This window comes from Budorcas taxicolor, chromosome 16 (genome assembly GCF_023091745.1).
Source record: "Budorcas taxicolor isolate Tak-1 chromosome 16, Takin1.1, whole genome shotgun sequence".
Classification (NCBI taxonomy): domain Eukaryota; kingdom Metazoa; phylum Chordata; class Mammalia; order Artiodactyla; family Bovidae; genus Budorcas; species Budorcas taxicolor.
The window spans coordinates 55573331-55596458 of NC_068925.1; the positions used below are offsets into that span (position 1 = coordinate 55573331).

At 43.3% G+C, this 23128-nt stretch overlaps 1 protein-coding gene across 1 annotated transcript in view; it reads right to left on the bottom strand.

Annotated features, from left to right (window-relative positions):
- Positions 1-1928: 1928 nt before the first annotated feature.
- CFAP107 (cilia and flagella associated protein 107) overlaps positions 1929-23128 on the bottom strand; it is a 31094-nt gene continuing 9894 nt past the window's right edge. The window contains exons 2-4 of the mRNA XM_052654216.1: positions 12537-12650; positions 3652-3829; positions 1929-2113 (exon numbers count right to left, since the gene is read on the bottom strand). Of these exons, the coding sequence (XP_052510176.1) occupies positions 1929-2113; positions 3652-3829; positions 12537-12650 (477 nt within the window). The remainder of the gene's footprint in view (positions 2114-3651; positions 3830-12536; positions 12651-23128) is intronic.

The window sequence follows — 23128 nt, forward strand, 5'->3', positions numbered from 1 at the left end:
AAGGGATGCAACATGTACTGAGCCCAGAGAACTCCTGCCTGGTGTCCAGGCTGCAGATGAAAAAATCCCCACCCTTAGAATGACCACATCCTCATTCCTGGACTATGTGAATAAAATTGTTTATATTCAAGAGGAGCTTAGCAGCTATGATGAAGGATTTTGAGATGTGGGGATGATGCTGATTCTCCAGTGGGCCTGATGCATTCACAGGGTCCTTAGTGAGGGAGACAGACAGGAATGAAGATGCTACGCCACGGTCTCTGGATGTGGAGGAAGAGGCCAGGAGTCAAAGAATGAAGATGCCCCCGGAAGCTGGAAAAGGCAAGGAAATAACTCACCCCTAGAGCCCCCCAGAGTCTCCTGTGGACTTTTCATTTTTAGAGCTGTAGTTAAAGCTCTGTTTTTTTCCAGTAGTCATGTATGGATGTGAGAATTGGACCATAAAGAAAGCTGAGCACCAAAGAATGGATGCTTTTGAGCTGTGGTATTGGAGTGGACTCTTGAGAGTCTCTTGGATAGTAAGGAGATCAAACCAGTCAATCCTAAAGGAAATCAGTCCTGATTATTCACTGGAAGGACTGATGCTGAAGCTGAAACTCCATTACTTTGGCCACCTGATGGGAAGAACTGACTCTGAAAAATACCCTGATGCTGGGAAAGATTGAAGGCAGGAGGAGAAGGGGACAACAGAGGATGAGATGGTTGGATGGCATCACCAACTCAATGGACATGAGTTTGAGTAAGCTTTAGGAGTTGGTGATGGACAGGGAAGCCTGGCATGCTGAAGTCCATGGGGTCACAAAGAGTTGGACATTACTGAGTGCCTGAACTGAACTAAACTGAAGGGACTAAATCTGTGTTGCTTTAAGACACTGAGTTCATGGTATTTGTTTCAGCAGCAATAAGGACTTTCTGGGCCTTTACATAACCTGCGACGCTCCTTCCCAACTTGGAGCCTCACACAAGCCATCCTGCAGCCTGAGCCACCCTGACTGGCCTCTCTACCTGTCCCTGCACCTGGTCGGTCCCTCTCAGCCTTCTAGTCTCAGCCTAAATGTCTCCTCTACAGGGAAGCCCTCCCTGACCAGGTCATGTCCTCATGGCCCCCAGGACTGCTGTCATGGACCCCTTTACTTCAGCACACCTCAGTCAGGGAGCTCCCTTAGGACCCCACTGGCCCCCTGATTCCCCACCTCTGTGAGCCTACCCCCCTGATATCACCCTTTCACATCAGTATTTGTGTAACATCCCTTTCCTGCTATACTGAAGGCTCTGAGGCCAGAGGCTGGCTTGACCATGGTTTAGGGGAGGTTTGTGGGATGAATGGAAGGTGGAGGGGGTATGAGGAGGCCACCTGGCTCCAGCTCAGCTGTCCCTTGTGTCTTCACCACAACCTTCCTCTATTCTCCCATCAGTCATTCATTCAACAAACTTTACTCCTGGAGGGAAAGTAGCAAGTTGTGAGAATTTGGTATCATGTTGCTTCTCCGGGCCTCAGTTTGCCCTTGTGTGAAATGAGGGAACTTGGAGAAGGAAATGGCAACCCACTCCAGTGTTCTTGCCTAGAGAATCCCAGGGACGGGGAAGCCTTTTGGGCTGCCGTCTATGGGGCTGCACAGTCGGACACGACTGAAGTGACTTAGCAGCAACAGCAGCAGGGGTCCTTCCATTTCTCCTGACATACAAGTGTTTCTTCTGCACACATGTGATACCTTGTGTCAAAGGATTTATTTGTGAGATGAAAAAGAAAGGAACCTGTAGGTTTAGAGGAAGGACTGGAACCATAAAACACAGATCATGATTTCAAAGCCCCTCGGGTGAGCCTGATTTAAAACTCTGGGTGTATCTGCAGCTGCCTGCTGTCTGGCAGGTGGTCTCCAGGTGGGTCTCCAGGTGGCCCCACCTGTGCTGTGATGGGGTGACAGGTCTCAGAAGTGTGGGACAGGCTGCAGGCGAGGGGGAGGCACCGGAATCGCATGCTCCCTCTGGGACATGGCACCTGCTGGTGGTCTGGGGTAGGAGGAAGTGTAAATGCTCTCTCTGAGGGTGACCTCTGGTGGTGGGAGCCATTTCTGCTTCAACTGTTCGTAGAGTCCGTAGTTTGTAGGGGGACCTGCAAGACAAACCAGAATCCGGGTGAACAGGCTTAGAGGAGGAGGCCAGCATCCTCTGGACAGGAGAATGCATGGCTGGACTCTGGAGGTTCCCCAGGCTGCTGGACCAGGCACCTGGATTGTCAGTGCACCCGAGGGGAGAGAGAGTAGTAGTGGGTGTGTTCTCATTCATGCCCAACTCTTTGCAACCCCATGGACTGTAGCCCACCAGGCTCCTCTGTTCACAGAATTTCCCAGGCAAGAATACTATAGGGAGTTGCCATGTCCTTCTCCCAGGGATCATCCCAACCCAAGGATCGAACTCAGGTCAGAGGTTTACAAGGAAGTGCTGGTCCTGCCAACCCCTGAAGTTCTCAGTGTGTGGCTTGCCTCCTGTTACTCAGGAGGGACCAGACATTGCCAGAGACCTTGGACAATTCAGCTCGATGACTTGACTGAGCATGACCCCATCACCTTCTGGGTACTCACTGACCCAGCCCAGTTGGGAAGAATATGCACTTGGGAGAGTGATCTGCAGGAGAAGCTCTTACAGAGAAATGCACTGTAACAAGCAGCTCGCTCTCTACCCAATATCCCTTCATGTCCAAGGGTATGATAGAAAGATAAGAGCGAAGTGTGGTGGAAGCTGGCAATGGATGTTAGATCAAGTCACTCTCCCGGCAAATCTGAGCAAAGTCTTATTTCTGCAGGAAGGACACAGCCACACTCTGGTGAGCCGCTACCTGGACCTCCTCTACCCCTGATGTGAATCTTTCTCGCTTGCTATGCCCTCCATCCCCGGGAACACTCTTCCTCCCAGTTCCTGCATAGCACCCTCCTTCTCAACTCAGATCTCCTCCACAAAGACCGTCCCATGTCATCCCACCCAAATGAGAATCAACATACCTGCCTCACTTTCTCCCCATTACCCACTGGTTTTCTTTTCTATGTACCACATATCCTAGTCCAATATGACAGTGTTTACTAGATCTTAGGTTGTCTTATTCATCGATAATATCGTCTTTTTTAAATTAATTTATTTTAATTGGAGGCTAATTACTTTACAATATTGTAGTGGTTTTTGCCATACATTCACAAGAATCAGCCATGTGTACATGTGTCCCCCTCGATAAAATCTTCTATGTCTCTTCACTGGGGTATAAATTCCCTGAGGGCAGGAATTCCTCCCTATTTGTCACTGCTGTGTCCCCAGGTGCTTCAGTAGGGCAGGCATCTGGGCAATACTCAGTCGGAGTTGATCAAGTAGATGTTGAATCTGAGTGTGCCGCGATACTGCTCTCTATCACCTGTGCTCCAGATAAACATGCTGCTGCAGGTGGGGGCTTCATCACAGAGCAACGTCATCCAGCATCACAGGGAGAGGGTGGGTGACCTGGGGGGTAAATAGGACTCTTCCCTTCCCTTCTCATTCTAATGCTCTGCTGGAGTCAGGGTCACCTGCTTGGGTCCTCCCACTAAGGTGGGCACACCTCAGCCCTATGTGCTTATGAACCCCTTAGAGCCCAGTAAAGGGGGTGATCCTGAAAGATAAAAATACCGAGTAGAGGGAAGTCGGCTTTCTCTGGGAGCCACAGCAGCTTATGTCTGTTCCATGTGCGGAGCTCCGGCAAGCCTGGGTGATAGTTATGCCGGTTGTAATGGTCGTCGTAGGTGCTGATCAGATAGCGCTGTGAGGGCTCCTGGTGGTGGGTGATCAGGTGTTTGTATGGGAGCCCCTGGAAAGACACAGTGCACGTGTTACCAGTCGGAGCAAGGCATCCATCTGGCTGTGGCTGGAGGCAGAAGCTGCCCGCTATGCAGTCTGTGGTGCTGATGGAGAGGGTCCCCACTATAGAGATGTGTCTGCCTGAGGCCTAGGGAGCACCAGTGGGAGACACATTTGTCTGCCCTACCCCGACACAGCTCACCTTCAAAGACACACCCCAGTTTGGCAGCAGTCAGGTCTCTGTATGAGGGGCCCCCAGCTAAGTCAACTCACCCTGAAAATGACTAAGGGGACACATTGAAATAAAAGTCAAGACACCCAGCTGAACAGGAAGAGCCTCTGCTATCTCATTGCACGCCCCTGTGATCTGAAATTACCCCCTTTGATTTGTCTTGAGTCTCATCCATCCAAGTGTCTATTTCCAAGGCAAGTGAAGGATGCTATACGGTGAGCCTGACATCTGTGCCTTCTATTTCCATCAGTTACTATGGGAAGAGTCAGAGAATGCTCCATAAATTGCCTTGTCCTGCAAAGGATTTAAGTCTCCCTCAGCTGGAAACTCAGTGAGTGATTTCTTTGGTGGGGAGAAATTACAAGGAGAAGAAAACCTTGTTCTCCTGACACTGGGACATTTGCCTGAATCACTGCTTTTCTTAAGAAAATCGTCTTGGTCCTAAAAGGGAATCCTAGGGGCCTGGTCTGATTTACAGGGGAGTATAACATGGATTCCCAGGCTCCTCCTCTTGTCTGGAGCAGATGGGGAGGTCCACATCTGCTATGGCCTAAATACAGTGGCTGCACCCAGTATTTCAAATGGTGGCTCCATAAACCAGTCAGATCACAATGCCAGAGGAAGCCAAGGGGGATGGGCATAGACATTAAGCTGGAGTTCCTAAGATCCACATCACCAGATCTGGATGTCTGGAGTATATTTCCGAGGTCAGGAAAAGCAAGTTCCCATCAACCAAGGGTTCCCATCAACCAAGGGAATTTCTGAAGAGGCAACACAGCGGGGGAAGAAGAGAAGCCAGGAGGGATTTTCTTACTGTTTCTCTTGGTTTGGGGCACAGTCCTGCCTTCTTGATCATATAGACAAGATTTTTGTTTCAGTCAGAAAAAGTTGGCTTAAAAATCAACATTCAGAAAATGAAGATTATGGCATCTGGTCCCATCACTTCAAGGCAAATAGATAAAAGAAAAGTGGAAGCATTGACAGATTTTATTTTCTTGGGCTCCAAAATCACTGTGGATAATGACAGCAGCCATGAAATTTAAAGATACTTGCTCACTGGAAGGAAAGCTAGACAGAATATTAGAAAGCAGAGACATCACTTTGCTGACAAAGGTCCATATAGTCAAAGCTGTGGTTTTTCCAGTAGTCATGTATGGATGTGAAACTTGGACCATACAGAAGGCTGAGTGCTGAAGAACTGATGCTTTCGAATTGTGGTACTGGAGAAGACTCTCGAGAGCAAGGATATCAAACCAGTCAATCCTTAAGGAAATCAACCCAGAATACACATTGGAAGGACTGATGATGAAGCTGAAGCTCCAATACTTTGGCCACCTGATGTGAAGAGCCCACTCATTGGAAAAGACCCTGATTTGGGGAAAGACTGAAGGCAAAAGGAGAAGAGGGTGTCAGAGGCTGAGACGGTTAGATAGCATCACTGACTCAATGGACATGAATCTAAGCAAACTCCTGGAGATAGTGAAGGCCAGGGAAGCCTGGCATGCTGCAGTCTATGGGGTCACAAAGAGGTGGACATATTTTAGCAACTGAGCAACAATAACAACTGTAAGCTGACAGAGAGGACTGCCTTTGTTTTTTGTCTGTTTCTTATTGCTCTAGGTCTTCATTGCTGTGCAGAGGCTTCCTCTCCCTGCAGCGAGAAAGGGCTACTCTTCGTTGCAGTGCGCAGGCTTCTCTTTGCAGCAGCTTCCTTTGTTGCAGAACATGGGCTCTAGAGCACATTGGCCTCAATAGTGACAGCATGAGGGCTCAGGAGTTGTGACACAAAGGCTTAAGAGCCTGATGGCATGTGGAACTTCTCGCATTCCAAGAATCTAATCTGTGTTCCCTGCATTGGCAGGCGGATTCTTATCCATTGTACCACCAGGGAAGTCTAACTAAATGCCTTTGAAAGAAGAGATTATCACTTACAATTCCTAAGAGAAGGGGTATGTCACATCTCACAGGGCCACATGGGAAGCACAAGGATGAGTCAGGAGACAGAAGGAGTGAAGAGAGCATGGTCCAGAGTCTTCGTTCTGGTTTCCGTGAAATGAAAATATCTCCTGCCATATTAATTAACAGGAGATACACAGCCATCGATGATTTCTGCCTTCCAAATGTAAATAAGGGCTCTCAAAACTGATCCAGCAGATATGGCCACCACCACCACCTCCTCTCCCCACCATGGTGATTCCAGAGGAGTTCAGGGGAATGCAAGAAACAAGGGAAACAAGAAAACAGGCTTGGCCCCAGATAGCTGAGGTGCATGTGAAAGGAATGGATTCAGTGAGCCAAGGGGCTTGCATCTTCCCATACACAGAATGCTAAATTCCTTAACTTGATACTTGATCTCTGATGCTCAGACTGTCTGCTCCCTTTGTTGCAAATGTGAATATAGCCTTACTTGCCTCCTGCTTGCTTGGAGCAGCAGTTTTCCCAGAGCTATTGAGATGCTGTCTCCCGGGCTCAGAGTCCTAAACATTTGCACCAAATAAAATAACTCTTTACTTTCAGGTTGTGACTATATTTTTTAGTCGACACTTCCAACAGAGTATGGGCAAGGCAGGGTGGGCAAGTTTGAGAGGTGTAGGACTGCAAAGTTCTAATAATTTCAGGGTGTCTCTGGTTGTCAGTGCCTGGCTCTGGAGGAGGGGATGTTGGCCTGGCATGTGAGCCTTAGATAAAGGAGGTGGTTGTAGGGATGGGCTGTGAATTGGTTAGTTTGCATCTGAAAGGCAGGCAAGTTGTGTATTATCCCAAGAATTAGTCCTGGGAGGGAGAGCCTTGCCAGGATTAGCTAAATCCCTAAAACATCAAAGTATCATTAAATACAGAAAAATTTAAAACATGATTAATACATCTGCCAAGGGGATAAAATAAATAGGGTGACAATATATATCCTTGACGTGCTCCTTTCTCGATTTGGAACCAGTCTGCAGTTTCATGCCCAGTTCTAACTGATGCTTCCTGACCTGCATACAGATTTCTCAAGAGGCAGGTCAGGTGGTCTGGTATCCCATCTCTTGAAGAATTTTCCATAGTTTGTTGTGATCTACACAGTCAAAGGCTTTGGCATAGTCAATAAAGCAGAAATAGATGTTTTTCTGGAACTCTCTTGCTTTTTCCATCATCCAGCGGATGTTGGCAATTTGATCTCTGGTTCCCATGCCTTTTCTAAAACCAGCTTGAACATCTGGAAGTTCACAATTCACGTACTGTTGAAGCCTGGCTTGGAGAATTTTGAGCATTGCTTTACTAGCGTGTGAAATGAGTGTAACTGTGTGGTAGTTTGAGCATTCTTTGGCATTGCTTTTCTTTGGAATTGGAATGAAAACTGACCTTTTCCAGTCCTGTGGCCACTGCTGAGTTTTCCAAATGTGCTGGCATATTGAGTGCAGCACTTTCACAGCATCATCTTTCAGGATTTGAAACAGCTCAACTGGAATTCCATCACCTCCACTAGCTTTGTTCGTAGTGATGCTTCCTAAGGCCCACTTGACTTCACATTCCAGGATGTCTGGTTCTAGGTAAGTGACCACACCATCCTGATTATCAGGTCATGAAGATCTTTTTTGTACAGTTCTTCTGTGTATTCTTGCCACCTCTTCTTAATATCTTCTGCTTCTGTTAGGTCCATACCATTTCTGTCCTTTATCGAGCCCACCTTTGCATGAAACATTCCCTTGGTATCTCTAACTTGCTTGAAGAGATCGCTAGTCTTTCCCACTCTATTGTTTTCCTCTATTTCTTTGCACTGATCCCTGAGGAAGGCTTTCTTATCTCTCCTTGCTATTCTTTGGAACACTGCATTCAAATGTGTATATCTTTCCTTTTCTTCTTTGCTTTTCACTTCTCTTCTTTTCACAGGTATTTGTAAGGCCTCCTCAAACAGCTATTTTGCTTTTTTGCATTTCTTTTTCTTGGGGATGGTCTTGATCCCTGTCTCCTGTACAATGTCACAAACCTCTGTCCATAGTTCATCCGGCACTCTGTCTATCAGATCTAATCCCTTGAATCTATTTCTCACTTCCACTGTATAATTCTAAGGGATTTGATTTAGGTTATACCTGAATGGTTTAGTGGTTTTCCCTACTTTCTTCAATTTAAGTCTGAATTTGGCAATAAGAAGTTCATGATTTGAGTCACAGTCAGCTCCCAGTCTTATTTTTGCTGACTGTATAGAGCTTCTCCATCTTTGGCTGCAAAGAACTGGACATGGAAAAACAGACTGGTTCCAAATAGCAAAAGAAATACGTCAAGTCTGTATATTGTCATCCTGCTTATTTAACTTATATGCAGAGTACATCATGAGAAACGGGCTGGAAGAAGCACAAGCTGCAGTCAAGACTGCCAGGAGAAATATCAATAACCTCAGATATGCAGATGATGCCACCTTTATGGCAGAAAGTGAAGAAGAACTAAACATCCTCTTGATGAAAGTGAAAGAGGAGAGTGAAAAAGTTGGCTTAAAGCTCAACATTCAGAAAACGAAGATCATGGCATCTGGCCCCATGGCAAATAGATGGAGAAACAGTGGAAACAGTGACAGACTTTACTTTTTAGGTTCCAAAATCATTGCAGATGGTGACTGCAGCCATGAAATTAAAAGACGCTTACTCCTTGGAAGGAAAGTTATAACCAACCTAGATAGCATATTAAAAAGCATAGATATTGCTTTACCAACCATGGTCCATCTAGTCAAGGCTATGGTTTTTCCAGTGCTCATGTATGGATATGAGAGTTGGACTATAAAGAAAGCTGAGTGTGGAAGAATTGATGCTTTTGAACTGTGGTGTTGGAGAAGACTCTTAAGAATCCCTTGAACTGCAAGGAGATCCAACCAGTCCATCCTAAAGGAAATCAGTTCTGAATATTCATTGGAAGGCCTGATGCTGAAGCTGAAATTCCAATACTTTGGCCACCTGATGCAAAGAGTTGACTCATTGGAAAAGACTCTGATACTGGGAAAGATTGAAGGCGGGAGGAGAAGGGGATGACACAGGATGAGATGGTTGGATGGCATTACCGACTCAATGGACATGAGTTTGAGTAAACTCTGGGAGTTGGTGATGGACAGAGAGGGCTGGCATGCTGCCATCCATGGGGTCACAAAGAGTTGTACAAGACTGAGTGACTGGACTGACTGACTGAAGGGGATAAAAATCCCATTGATTCATAGTCAGTTTGAAGAGCTGAAGGGAAAAGAGTTAAGTGGGATGGAGATGGAAATGGAGGCTGTGGCAGTGGGGGAACACAGGATGAAGGACCCAGAAGAGCTGATAGAACTGAAGTAGCCATGTGAAAATGATGCTGTGTCCAGGCACACAAGCAGACTATTTGAACAGAGTCCCTAGGAATGAATGTCACATTGCTTGGTTCTATTCTGTGTGTGTGTTGGAGGAGATATCTTAATTTTCACCGGATTATATATGTGTGATTGATTATCCCTTACATCAGGGTTAGTGATGGGGAAGCAAAGGTCTTTAAAAAAGGGCCCCTGATGTGTATTGAGATCTAGGCCACATACCTCATGTACACTGATGGTTAGGAACAGGGAGCCTCAGATTTTGTGTTCTAATTTTGACTTCTTTGTATTAAAATGCAGCTAGGAATAAATCTACCATATGACCCAGAAATCCCACTACTGGGCATAAACCCTGAGAAAACCACAATTCTAAAAGACACATGTACCACCAATGTTCATTGCAACACTATTTGCAATGGCCAAGACATGGAAGCAGCCTAGTTGTCCATCAAGAGATGGATGGATAAAGAAGATGTGGTAAATATACAATGAAATGTTACACTGCCATAAAAAAGAATGAATTCAAGTCAGTTCCAGTGAGGTGGATAAAACTAGAGCCTGCTTTATGGAGTAAAGTCAGAAAGAGAAAAACAAATATAGCATATTAACATGTATATACAGAATCTAGAATATATATAACACACACACACATATGTAACACATACATAGCATATGGGAATATATATAACACATGTATAGCATATTAACACATGTTTATGGGAGGGAGGGTCCCACTCCAGTACTCTTGCCTGGAAAAGTCCCATGGATGGAGGAGCCTGGTAGGCTGCAGTCCATGGGGTCGCTAAGAGTCAGATATGACTGAGCGACTTCACTTTCACTTTTCACTTTCATGCATTGGAGAAGGAAATGGCAACCCACTCCAGTGTTCTTGCCTGGAGAATCCCAGGGATGGGGGAGCCTGGTGGGCTGCCGTCTATGGGGTCACACAGAGTTGTACATGACTGAAGCGACTTAGCAGCAGCAGCAGCAGGCATACCTATGGCTGATTCATGTTGAAGTTTGACAGAAAACAACAAAATTCTGTAAAGCAATTATCCTTCAATTAACAAATGGATAAAAATTCTTAAAAATAAAGCAGAAAGCAAATATAACATTAATACAAATATATGAAATCTAGAAAAATTGTATTAATGAGCCTATTTGCAGAGAATGAAGGAGACACAGATATGGAGAATGGACTTGTGGACACAGTGAGGGAAGGAGAGGGTGGGACAAATAGAGGAAGTAGCATTGACATATATACACTATCATGTGTTTTAAAATAGACAGCTGGTGGGAAGTTGCTATGTAACACAGGGAGCCCAGTCTGGCACTCTGTGATGACCTGGAAAGGTAGGATGAGGGGATGGGAGGGAGGCTCAAGAGGGAAGGGATATATGTATGATTATGGCTGATTCACGTTGTTGTATGGCATAAACCAACACAACATTGTAAATAAATAAATAAAGGAACTACAAAAATAAAATAAAATTGTATTTGTGTCTTCGGTGCAAACTAATGCTAGTGGTTGGCAGCCCCATGCACCAGTATGGTCCAGGAATGCCAGTGGGCCAGGCATGCTAACACAGAACTGAAAATCTGACACTGTTTATCCTAACATGAATTTCCAGATGCAGAAGTTGTCATTGCTGCTGTTCAGTCACTAAGTTGTGTCCAACTCTTTGCTACCCCATGCACTGCAGCACACCAGGCTTCCCTGTCCTTCACTATCTCCTGGAGTTTGCTCAAACTCATGTCCATTGAGTCAGTGATTCTATCCAGCCATCTCATCCTCTGTCACTCTCTTCTCCTTTTTCCTTCAATCTTTCCCAGCATCAGGGTCTTTTCCAGTGAGTTGGCTCTTCTCATCAGGTGGCCAAAGTATTAGAGATCCAGCACCAGTCCTTACTGTGAATATTCAGGGTGGACTTCCTTCAGAATTGTCTCATTTGATCTCCTTGCAGTACAAGGTAGATGAACAGTCAGCTCTGGCAGATGATAAAACAAGATCTGAGGAGCCTCCTTGCTTGTCTATTTGATTTGCTGACCAGCCCCTGCTCAGTGCCTTACCGACAAGCTACAGATTTTAGATGAGACACTCACTACCCTTGGGCACATTTTATCTGAAAATGAGGGTGTTGAGCTGGACAATCCCTTGGGTCCCTTCCAGTTCTAAAATGCTCCATCCTGGTAAATATCCATTCCTCACCCAGAATTTAAGCAGAGGTAGGATTATGTGGGAACCTGGCAGGCTACAGATCATGCGGTTGCATGAGAGTCGGACACAACTTAGTGACTAAACAACAGCAACAACGATAGGGTTATGTGGGGTAGAAGCGAGGGGACAGACATCACCTCTATAAGCAGCAGACTGGCAGAAGAAGGACTTGGGGTAGCACCCAGATTGTAGTGAAAAAAGGGCATACTTGTGCACCCAGTGGGTGAACACTTACAGGCTTATTCTCCCCAGGCTGAGCCTAGTGGATGGCACCCACAAGGGTTGATATAAGAGGAGGCTTTCTCGCCTGTTTCTGTAAGGGCCAGGATTTCTGAACTTCCAACACTCTCTCACCTAATTTAAGAAATGTCTCAAATGTGTGGTCTCACACCTGGGAGGCAGGTTCTGAGGCTGCAGTGCCCTGCTCCCTGCTCTGGAGGCCTGGAACTCAACCACACTCACAAGTAGGCACTCAACGAGTGAGAGCAAACTGAATGGCCCTTGACTTTTCATATGAAAGAACAGAATGCTTGGCCATCAGTGATATTATACAAACACTGTCTATGCAAACATCATCACTACTCACTTTTGGAGTGCCTTGTGTGATTCCTGACTACACTCATCCTAACTCAACATCTACCTTTGTTTGTTTCACACATCCGTTGCCTACCTCCTGTTGGAAGGGTATGGAAGGATGAGGGAAATGGCCCAGAAAAAGTGCTGGGATATCCAGCGAGGGAAATGCCACCTGCTTGAGATCAGGTGAACATCTGCCCACCCAATGAATAAGGGTAAATGATATCAGCAGCCTCCCTGCACCACACTTGGCTCGGGAGGGTATTAATGAGACCACTCCTGTGTCCCAAGAGAGAATTGAGCCTAGAAAAAGTCTTGTTGTTTAGTGTCTCCTGAGCACTGGGAGGGGGCCAGGCAGAGTGTGGGGCCCTGAGCCCTCTTACCTCAACTCTCCTCTTGCTGTACCACCTGGAGATCTGGTCAGGTCTGTGGCCTGGGAAGGGGATGTACTCTTTTCTGTAAATGGTCTGGGGGGTTTTCTCAGTGGCTTTTGTGAACTGAAAAAAAAAAAAGTTTTTTTCAGGACAGTTTCTGTGATGCCCCTTCTCAAACTTCCGCTATATCCCCTCAGTTCCCAACCACTGGAAGCTGGGCAGAGAAAGGGTAAATAGGCATCCTGTACAATGTGGACTTTGATTGTACCCCCTCCCTTTCAGTACTTGAAAAGGAGTGCATTCAGGGACTTGGCACTCCCGTCCAAGACCCCTTGGGAAAGCTGCTTGGTGTCACCTGGTTGCTCACGGTCTACACCTGTTCCCTGTCTCTCTTCTCACTCCCTGCCCCTCCTCCTTCCTGCTTGACTCTTCCCTTTCTTTTTCTTCTTTGTTTCTCACTCTTCCCAGCTCTATGCTTTCTTTCCCCTGAAAATGAAAGTGTTAGAAGCTCAGTTGTGTCCAACTCCTTGCAACCCCATGGACTGTAGCCCACAAGGCTCCTCTCTCCATGGAATTCTTCAGGCAAGAATACTGGAGTGTCCAGGGCCACCATGCCTTCCATGGTGTCCAGGGCTTTACCTAACTCATCCTGGGATGGCATTGGCCCATCTCAGTAGAGTGAGAACAGCCTCTGCACTGGTTTTTTGTCTACAAAAGACACTGGGCACCCTCAAGCTTCTCCTTGGACTCATAGAAGAGGTGGCCCAAGTCCTCTGGAGCCCCATCATCGCAGTTGAAATAGAAGCCCAGAGAGAGAGTTTCTGTTGATCAGTGGGCTCAGAAGCTGACTGCAAGTAACACCAGAGAGGCACTCATGAGCCCTTTGAATTCCAACCACCAGTAGCACCCTGTGCAGGATGCCTCATCTAAACAACAAACAAAACAAAAACCCAAGCCCAATCATCAGCAGACAGGATTACCATCTTACTCAGCCTTGCCCATCAGAGGAAAAACAAACAAAGAAACAAAAACTCAGCACAAATCTCACCCTATAGGAAGCTTACACAAACCACTGGACCAATCTTAGGAGGGCAGAAATCAAAAGAAAGATAGAATTCAACCTTGAAGCCTGGGAAAAGGAGAACTCAAACACAATAAGTTAAAAAAAATAATGAAAATGCAGAGAAATACTAAACAAATGAAGTAACAAATTAGAAGCACAGAAGTCCAAATAAATGAAAAGGAAATAAGTAAACAATCTGAAAAAGAATTCAGAACAATGATAGTAAAGATGATCCAAAACCTCGAAAACAAAATGGAGAAAATGAAAGAATCAATTAACAAAATCTAGAAGAATTAAAGAATAAACATACATAGACAAACAACACAATTACTGAAATTAAAACTAATCTGGAAGGAATCAATAGCAGAATATCTGAAGCAGAAGAACGAATTGGTGAGCTGAAAGATAAAATGGTGGAAATAACTTCTGAAGAGCAGAATAAAGTAAAAAGAATGAAAAGAACTGAGGATAGTCTCAGAGACCTCTGGGACAATATCAAACACACCAACATTCAAACTATAGGGATCCCAGAATAAGAAGAGAAAAAGAAAGGGTATGAGACAATTTTTAAAGAGATTATAGTTGAAAATTTCCCCAACATGGAAAAGGAGATAGTCAATCAAGTCCAAGAGGCTCAAGGAGTGCCATACAGAATAAACCCAAGGACAAACACTCCAAGACACATACTCATCAAACTAACAAGGACTAAACACAAAGAAAGAATATTAAAAGCAGCAAAGGAAAAACAATAAGTAACACACAAGGGAAACCCCATATGTTTAACAGCTGGTCATTCAGCAGAAATTCTGCAGGCCAGAAGGGAATGGCAGGATATATTTAAAGTACTGAAAGGGAAAAATCTATCACCAAGATTACTGTACCCAGCAAGAGTATCATTCAGAATTGATGGAGAAATAAAAAGCTTTTCAGACAAGCAAAAGTTAAGAGAATTCAGTATTACCAAACCAGCTTTACAACAAATATTAAAGGGATTTATATAGTAAAGAAATACAAGAGAAGGAAAAATACCTACAAAATCAACCCTAAAACAATTAAAAAAATGAGAATAGGAACATATATATCAATAATTACTTTAAATGTAAATGGATTAAATGTTTCAACCAAAAGACACAGACTGGTTGAATGAAAACCAAATAAGACCCATATTTATGCTGTCTATAAGAAACACACTTCAGACCTAAAGACATATATAGAGTGAAAGTGAGAGGATGGAAAAATATATTCCAAGCAAATGCGAAGCAAAAGAAAGCTTGAGTAGCAATCCTTACATCAGACAAAATAGACCTTAAAATAAAGAAGATTACAAGAGATAAGGAGGGACACTACATAATGATCAAGGGATCAATCCAAGAAGAGGACATAACAATTGTAAATATCTATGCACCCAACATAGGAGCACCTCAATACATAAGACAAACACTAACAGAAATAAAAGGAGAAATTCACAGTAACACATTAATAGTAGGAGACTTTAACACCCCAGTTACCAATGGAGAGATCATCAATACAGAAAATTAATAAGCAAACGCAAGTCATAAATGATACATTAGATGAGATGGATCTCATTGATATTGTCAGGACATTCCATCCAAATGCAGAATACACCTTCTTCTCAAGTGCACATGGAACATTCTCCAGGATATACCACATCTCAGGTCACAAATCAAACCTCAGTAAATTTAAGAAAACTGAAATCATATCAAGCATCTTCTCCAACCACAACACTATGAGACTAAATATCAATTACAGAAGAAAACTGTAAGAAACACAAACACATGGAGATTAAATAATACATTTCTAAATAACCAACAGGTTACTGAAGAAATCAAAAGGGAAATTAAAATTTTTCTAGAAACAAATGATGATGAAAATATGACAACTCAAAACCTATGGGGTGCAGCAAAAGCAGCTCTAAGAGGGAAGTTTATACTAATAACAATCCTACCTCAAGAAACAAGAAAAACATCAAATAGACAACCTAACTCTACACCTAAAACAACTGGAAAAAGAAGAACAAAAAAAGAAATTAGTAGAAGAAAAGAAATCATAAAGATATAAGCAGAAATACATGAAAAAGAAATGAAAGAAACAACAGTAAAGATTAATAAAACTAAAAGCTGGTTCTTTGAGAAGATAAATAAAATTGACAAACTTTTAGCCAGACTCATCAAGCAAAAAAGGAGAAGAATCAAATCAACAAAATTAGAAATGAAAAAGAAGTTACAACAGACAGTGCAGAAATACAAAGGATTATAAGAGACTATTATGAACAACTATAAAGGAGATACCCCTCATCCAAGGTAAGGAGCAGCAGCTGTGCTTTGCTGGAGCAGCCGTGAAGAGATACCCCACGCCCAAGGTAAGAGAAACCCAAGTAAGATGGTAGGTGTTGCAAGAGGGCATCAGAGGGCAGACACACTGAAACCATACTCACAGAAAACTAGTCAATCTAATCACACTAGGACCACAGCATTGTCTAACTCAATGAAACCAAGCCATGCCTGCAGGGCAACCCAAGACAGGTGGGTCGTGGTGGAGAGGTCTGACAGAATGTGGTCCACTGGAGAAGGAAATGGCAAGCAATTTCAGTATTCTTGCCTTGAGAAACCCATGAACAGTATGAAAAGGCAAAATGATAGATTACCAAAAGAGGAACTCCCCAGGTCAGTAGGTGCCCAATATGCTACTGGAGATCAGTGGAGAAATCACTCCAGAAAGAATGAAGGCATGGAGCCAAAGCAAAAACAATACCCAGTTGTGGATGTGACTGGTGATAGAAGCAAGATCTGATGCTGTAAAGAGCAATATTGCATAGGAACCTGGAATGTTAGGTCCATGAATCAAGGCAAATTGGAAGTGGTTAAACAAGAGACGGCAAGGGTGAATGTCGACATTCTAGGAATCAGCGAACTAAAATGGACTGGAATGGGTGAATTTAACTCAGATGACCATTATATCTACTACTGCGGGCAGGAATCCCTCAGAAGAAATGGAGTAGCCATCATGGTCAACAAAAGAGTTCGAAATGCAGTACTTGGATGCAATCTCAAAAACGACAGAATGATCTCTGTTTGTTTCCAAGACAAACCATTCAATATCACATTTACCCAAGTCTATGCCCCAACCAGTAACGCTGAAGAAACTGAAGTTGAACGGTTCTATGAAGACCTACAAGATCTTTTAGAACAAACATCCAAAAAAGATGTCCTTTTCATTATAGGGGACTGGAATGCAAAAGTAGGAAGCCAAGAAACACCTGGAGTAACAGGCAAATTTGGCCTTGGAATGCAGAATGAAGCAGGGCAAAGACTAATAGAGTTTTGCCAAGAAAATGCACTGGTCATAGCAAACACCCTCTTCCAACAACACAAGAGAAGACTCTACACATGGACATCACCAGATGGTCAACACCAAAATCAGATTGATTATATTCTTTGCAGCCAAAGAGGGAGAAGCTCTATACAGTCAACAAAAACAAGACCAGGAGCTGACTGTGGCTCTGATCATGAACTCCTTATTACCAAATTCAGACTCAAATTGAAGAAAATAGGGAAAATCGCTAGACCATTCAGGTATGGCCTAAATCAAATCCCTTATGATTATACAGTGGAAGTGAGAAATAAATTTAAGGGCCTAGATCTGATAGATAGAGTGCCTGATGAACTATGGAATGAGGTTCGTGACATTGTACAAGAGACAGGGATGAAGACCATCCCCATGGAAAAGAAATGCAAAAAAGCAAAATGGCTGTCTGGGGAGGCCTTACAAATAGCTGTGAAAAGAAGAGAAGCAAAAAGCAAAGGAGAAAAGGAAAGATATAAGCATCTGAATGCAGAGTTCCAAAGAATAGCAAGAAGAGATAAGAAAGCCTTCTTCAGCGATCAATGCAAAGAAATAGAGGAAAAGAACAGAATGGGAAAGACTAGAGATCTCTTCAAGAAAATTAGAGATACCAAGGGAACATTTCATGCAAAGATGGGCTCGATAAAGGACAGAAATGGTATGGACCTAACAGAAGCAGAAGATATTAAGAAGAGGTGGCAACAATACATGGAAGAACTATACAAAACAGATCTTCACGACCCACATAATCATGATGATGTGATCACTCATCTAGAGCTAGACATCCTGGAATGTGAAGTCAAGTGGGCCTTAGAAAGCATCACTACGAACAAAGCTAGTGGAGGTGATGAATTCCAGTTGAGCTATTTCAAATCCTGAAAGATGATGCTGTGAAAGTGCTGCACTCAATATGCCAGCACATTTGGAAAACTCAGCAGTGGCCACAGGACTGGAAAAGGTCAGTTTTCATTCCAATCCCAAAGAAAGGCAATGCCAAAAAATGCTCAAACTACCACACAATTGCACTCATCTCACATGCTAGTAAAGTAATGCTCAAAATTCTCCAAGCCAGGCTTCAGCAATACATGAACCGTGAACTTCCTGATGTTCAAGCTCGTTTTAGAAAAGGCAGAGGAACCAGAGATCAAATTGCCAACATCTGCTGGATCATGGAAAAAGCAAGAGAGTTCCAGAAAAACATCTATTTCTGCTTTATTGACTATGCCAAAGCCTTTGACTGTGTGGATCACAATAAACTGTGGAAAATTCTGAGAGACATGGGAATACCAGACCACCTGACCTGCCTCTTGAGAAACCTGTATGCAGATCAGGAAGCAACAATTAGAACTGGACATGGAACAACAGACTGGTTCCAAATAGGAAAAGGAGTACATCAAGGCTGTATATTGTCACCCTGCTTATTTAACTTATATGCAGAGTACATCATGAGAAACGCTGGGCTGGAGGAAGCACAGGTTGGAATCAATATTGCCAGGAGAAATATCAATAACCTCAGATATGCAGATGACACCACCCTTATGGCAGAAAGTGAAGAGGAGCTAAAAAGCCTCTTGATGAAAGTGAAAGAGGAGAGCGAAAAAGTTGGCTTAAAGCTCAACATTCAGAAAACGAAGATCATGGCATCCGGTCCCATCACTTCATGGGAAATAGATGGAGAAACAGTGGAAACAGTGTCAGACTTTATCTTTTTGGACTCCAAAATCACTGCAGATGGTGACTGCAGCCATGAAATTAAAAGACGCTTACTCCTTGGAAGAAAAGTTATGACCAACCTAGATAGCATATTCAAAACAGAGACATTACTTTGCCGACTAAGGTCCGTCTAGTCAAGGCTATGGTTTTTCCAGTGGTCATGTATGGATGTGAGAGTTGGACTGTGAAGAAGGCTGAGTGCCGAAGAATTGATGCTTTTGAACTCTGGTGTTGGAGAGGATTCTTGAGAGTCCCTTGGACTGCAAGGAGATCCAACCAGTCCATTCTGAAGGAGGTCAGCCTTGGGATTTCTTTGGAAGGAATGATGCTGAAGCTGAAGCTTCTGTACTTTGGCCACCTCATGCAAAGAGTTGACTCATTGGAAAAGACTCTGATGCTGGGAGGGATTGGGGACAGGAGGAGAAGGGGGCGACAGAGGATGAGATGGCTGGATGGCATCACTGACTCGATGGACGTGAGTCTGAGTGAACTCTGGGAGATGGTGATGGACAGGGAGGCCTGGTGTGCTGCGATTCATGGGGTCGCAAAGAGTCGTACATGACTGAGTGTCTCAACTGAACTGAACTGAACTGATATGGCAATAAAATGGATAACCTGGAGGAAATGGACAGATTCTTAGAAAAGTTCAATCTTGCAAGACTGAACCAGGAAGAAATAGAAATTAGGGACAACCCAATTACAAGCACTGAAATGGAAACTGTGATAAAAAATCTCTCAAAAAACAGAAGCCCTGGACCAGATGGCTTCACAGGAGAATTCTATCAAGCATTTAGAGAAGAGCTAATGCCTATCCTTCTAAAACGCTTTCATAAAATTGCAGAGGGAGGAACACTTCCAAACTCACTCTGGGAGGCCACCATAACCCTGATACCAAAACCAGACAAAGATAACACATAAAAAGAAAACTACAGGCCAATATCAGTGATGAACATAGATGCAAAAATACTCAACAAAATTTTAGCAAACAGACTTCAGCAATGCATCAAAAAGCTTATACACCATGATTAAGTTGGGTTTATTCCAGGGATGCAAGGATTCTTCAACATACGCAAATCAATCAATGTGATACACCATATTAACAAATTGAAAGATAAAAACCATATGATAATCTCAATAATGCAGAAAAAGGCTTTGACAAAATTCAGCACCCATTTAGGATGGAAACTCTTCAAAAAATGGGCATAGAAGGAACCTACCTCAACATAGTAAAGGCCATATATGAAGAGCCTACAGCAAACATTAATCTCAATGGTGAAAAACTGAAAGCATTCCCCTTAAGATCAGGAACAAGATGAGCATGTCCACTTTCACCACTATTATTCAATATAGTTCTGGAAGTCCTAGCTACAGCAATCAGAGAAGCAAAAGAAATAAAAGGAATCCAGATCAGAAAAGAAGAAGTAAAGCTCTTTGCAGGTGACATGATACTGTACATAAAAACCCTAAATAAATTATGAAAAAATTACTAGAGCTAACCAGTGAATTCAGCAAAGTTGCAGGATACAAAACCAATACACAGAAATCACTTGCATTTCTATATTCTAACAATGAAACATCAGAAAGAGAAATTAAGGAGTCAATCCCATTCACCATTGCAACTAAAAGAATTAAATATCTAGGAATAAACTTACCTAAGGAGACAAAAGAACTGTACACAGAAAATTATGACACTAATGAAAGAAATCAAAGATGGCATAAATGGAGAGATATTCCATGTTCCTGGGTAGGAAGAATCAATATTGTGAAAATGACTATACTACCAAATGCAATCTACAGATTCAGTGCAATCCCTAGCAAATTACCAATAATATTTTTCACAGGATTAGAGCAAAAAATTTCACAATTCATATGGAAACAAAAAAGACCCTGAATAGCCAAAGCAGTCTTGAGAATAAAGAATGGAGCTGGAGGAATCAACCTTCCTGACTTCAGATTATACTACCAAGCTACAGTCATGAAGACAGTATGGTACTGGCATAAAAACAGAAATATAGACCAATGGAAAAAGATAAAAAAAAACCAAAAATAAACACATGCACCTATGAATACCTTATTTTTTTTTACAAAGAAGGCAAGAATACACAATGGGGCAAAGACAGCCTCTTCAACAAGTGGTACTGGGAAAACTGGACAGTGACATGCAGAAGAATGAAATTAGAACACTTTCTAACACCATACACAAAGATAAACTCAAAATGGATTAAAGACCTAAATGTAAGATCAGAAACTATAAAACTCTTAGAGAAAAATATAGGCAGAACACTCAATGACATAATTCAAAGCAAGATCCTCTATTAATACCTCCTAGAGGAATGGAAATAAAAACCAAACTAAACAAGTGGGACCTGATTAAACTTAAAAGCTTTCACACAAAAAAGAAAACTATAAGCAAGGTGAAAAGACAACGTGCAGAATGGGAGAAAATAATAGCAAATGAAACAACTGACAAAGGATTAATTTCCAAAATACACAAAATACACATACAGCTCACTACCAGAAAAACAACCCCCAAAACTGGAAATAGAACTGCCATATGACCCAACAATCCCACTGCTGGGCATACACACCGAGGAAACCAGAATTGAAAGAGACACATGTACCCCAATGTTCATCACAGCACTGTTTATAATAGCCAGGACATGGAAGCAACCTAGATGCCCGTTAGCAGACGAATGGATAAGAAAGCTGTGGTACATATACACAATGGACTATTACCCAGCCATTAAAAAGAATACATTTGAATCAGTTCTAATAAGGTGGATGAAACTGGAACCTATTATACAGAGTGAAGTAAGCCAAAAAGAAAAATACCAATACACTATACTAAGACATATATATGGAATTTAGAAAGATGGTAATGATGACCCTATATGCAAGACAGCAAAACAGACACAGATGTATAGAACAGTCTTTTGGACTCTGTGGGAGAGGACGAGGGTGGGATGATTTGGGAGAATGGCATTGAAACATGTATATTATCATTTGTGAAACGAATCGCCAGTCCAGATTCAATGCATGATACAGGGTTCTTGGGGTTGCTGCACTGGGATGACCCAGAGGGATGGGATGGGGAGGGAGGTGGGAGGGGGGTTCAGGATGGGGAACACATGTACACCCATGGCAGATGCATGTCAATGTATGGCAAAACCAATACAATATTGTAAAGTAAAAATAAATACATAAATAAACCCATAGTTCTGCTTAAAAAAAAATCAAAAAGTGGGAAAAAGACCTAAATAGACATTTCTCTGTTTGGACATGCAGATGGCTAACAAACACTTGAAAAGATGTTTAACATTGCTCATTATTCAGTTCAGATCAGTTCAGTCACTCAGTCATGTCCGACTCTGCGACCCCATGAATCGTAGCACACCAGGCCTCCCTGTCCATCACCAACTCCAAGAATTCACTCAAACTCATGTCCATCAAGTCGGTGATGCCATCCAGCCATCTTATCCTCTATCATCCCCTTCTCCTCCTGCCCCCAATCCCTCCTAGCATCAGAGTCTTTTCCAATGAGGCAACTCTTCGCATGAGGTGGCCAAAGTACTGGAGTTTCAGCTTTAGCATCAGTCCTTCCAATGAACACCCAGGACTGATCTCCTTTAGGATGGACTGGTTGGATCTCCTTGAAGTCCAAGGGACTCTCAAGAGTCTTCTCCAACACCACAGTTCAAAAGCATCAATTCTTTGGCGCTCAGCTTTCTTCACAGTCCAACTCTCACATCCATACATGACCAGTGAAAAAACCATAGCCTTGCTCATTGTTAGAGAAATGCAAATCAAAACTACAATGAGCTATCACCTCACACCAGTCAGAATCAGTTCAGTTCAGTTCAGTCGCTCAGTCGTGTCCGACTCTTTGCGACCCCATGAATCGCAGCACACCAGGCCTCCCTGTCCATCACCAACTCCCGGAGTTCACTCAGACTCGCGTCCATCGAGTCAGTGATGCCATCCAGCCATCTCATCCTCTGCCGTCCCCTTCTCCTCCTGCCCCCAATCCCTCTCAGCATCACAGTCTTTTCCAATGAGTCAACTCTTCGCATGAGGTGGCCAAAGTACTGGAGTTTCAGCTTTAGCATCATTCCTTCCAAAGAAATCCCAGGGCTGATCTCCTTCAGAATGGACTGGTTGGATCTCCTTGCAGTCCAAGGGACTCTCAAGAATCTTCTCCAACACCACAGTTCAAAAGCATCAATTGTTCGGCGCTCAGTCTTCTTCACAGTCCAACTCTCACATCCATACATGACCACTGGAAAAACCATAGCCTTAACTAGCCAGACCTTAGTCGGCAAAGTAAGGTCTCTGCTTTTGAATATACTATCTAGGTTGCTCATAACCTTTCTTCCAAGGAGTAAGCGTCTTAATTTCATGGCTGCAATCACCATCTGCAATGATTTTGGAGCCCAAAAAAATAAAGTCTGACACTGTTTCCACT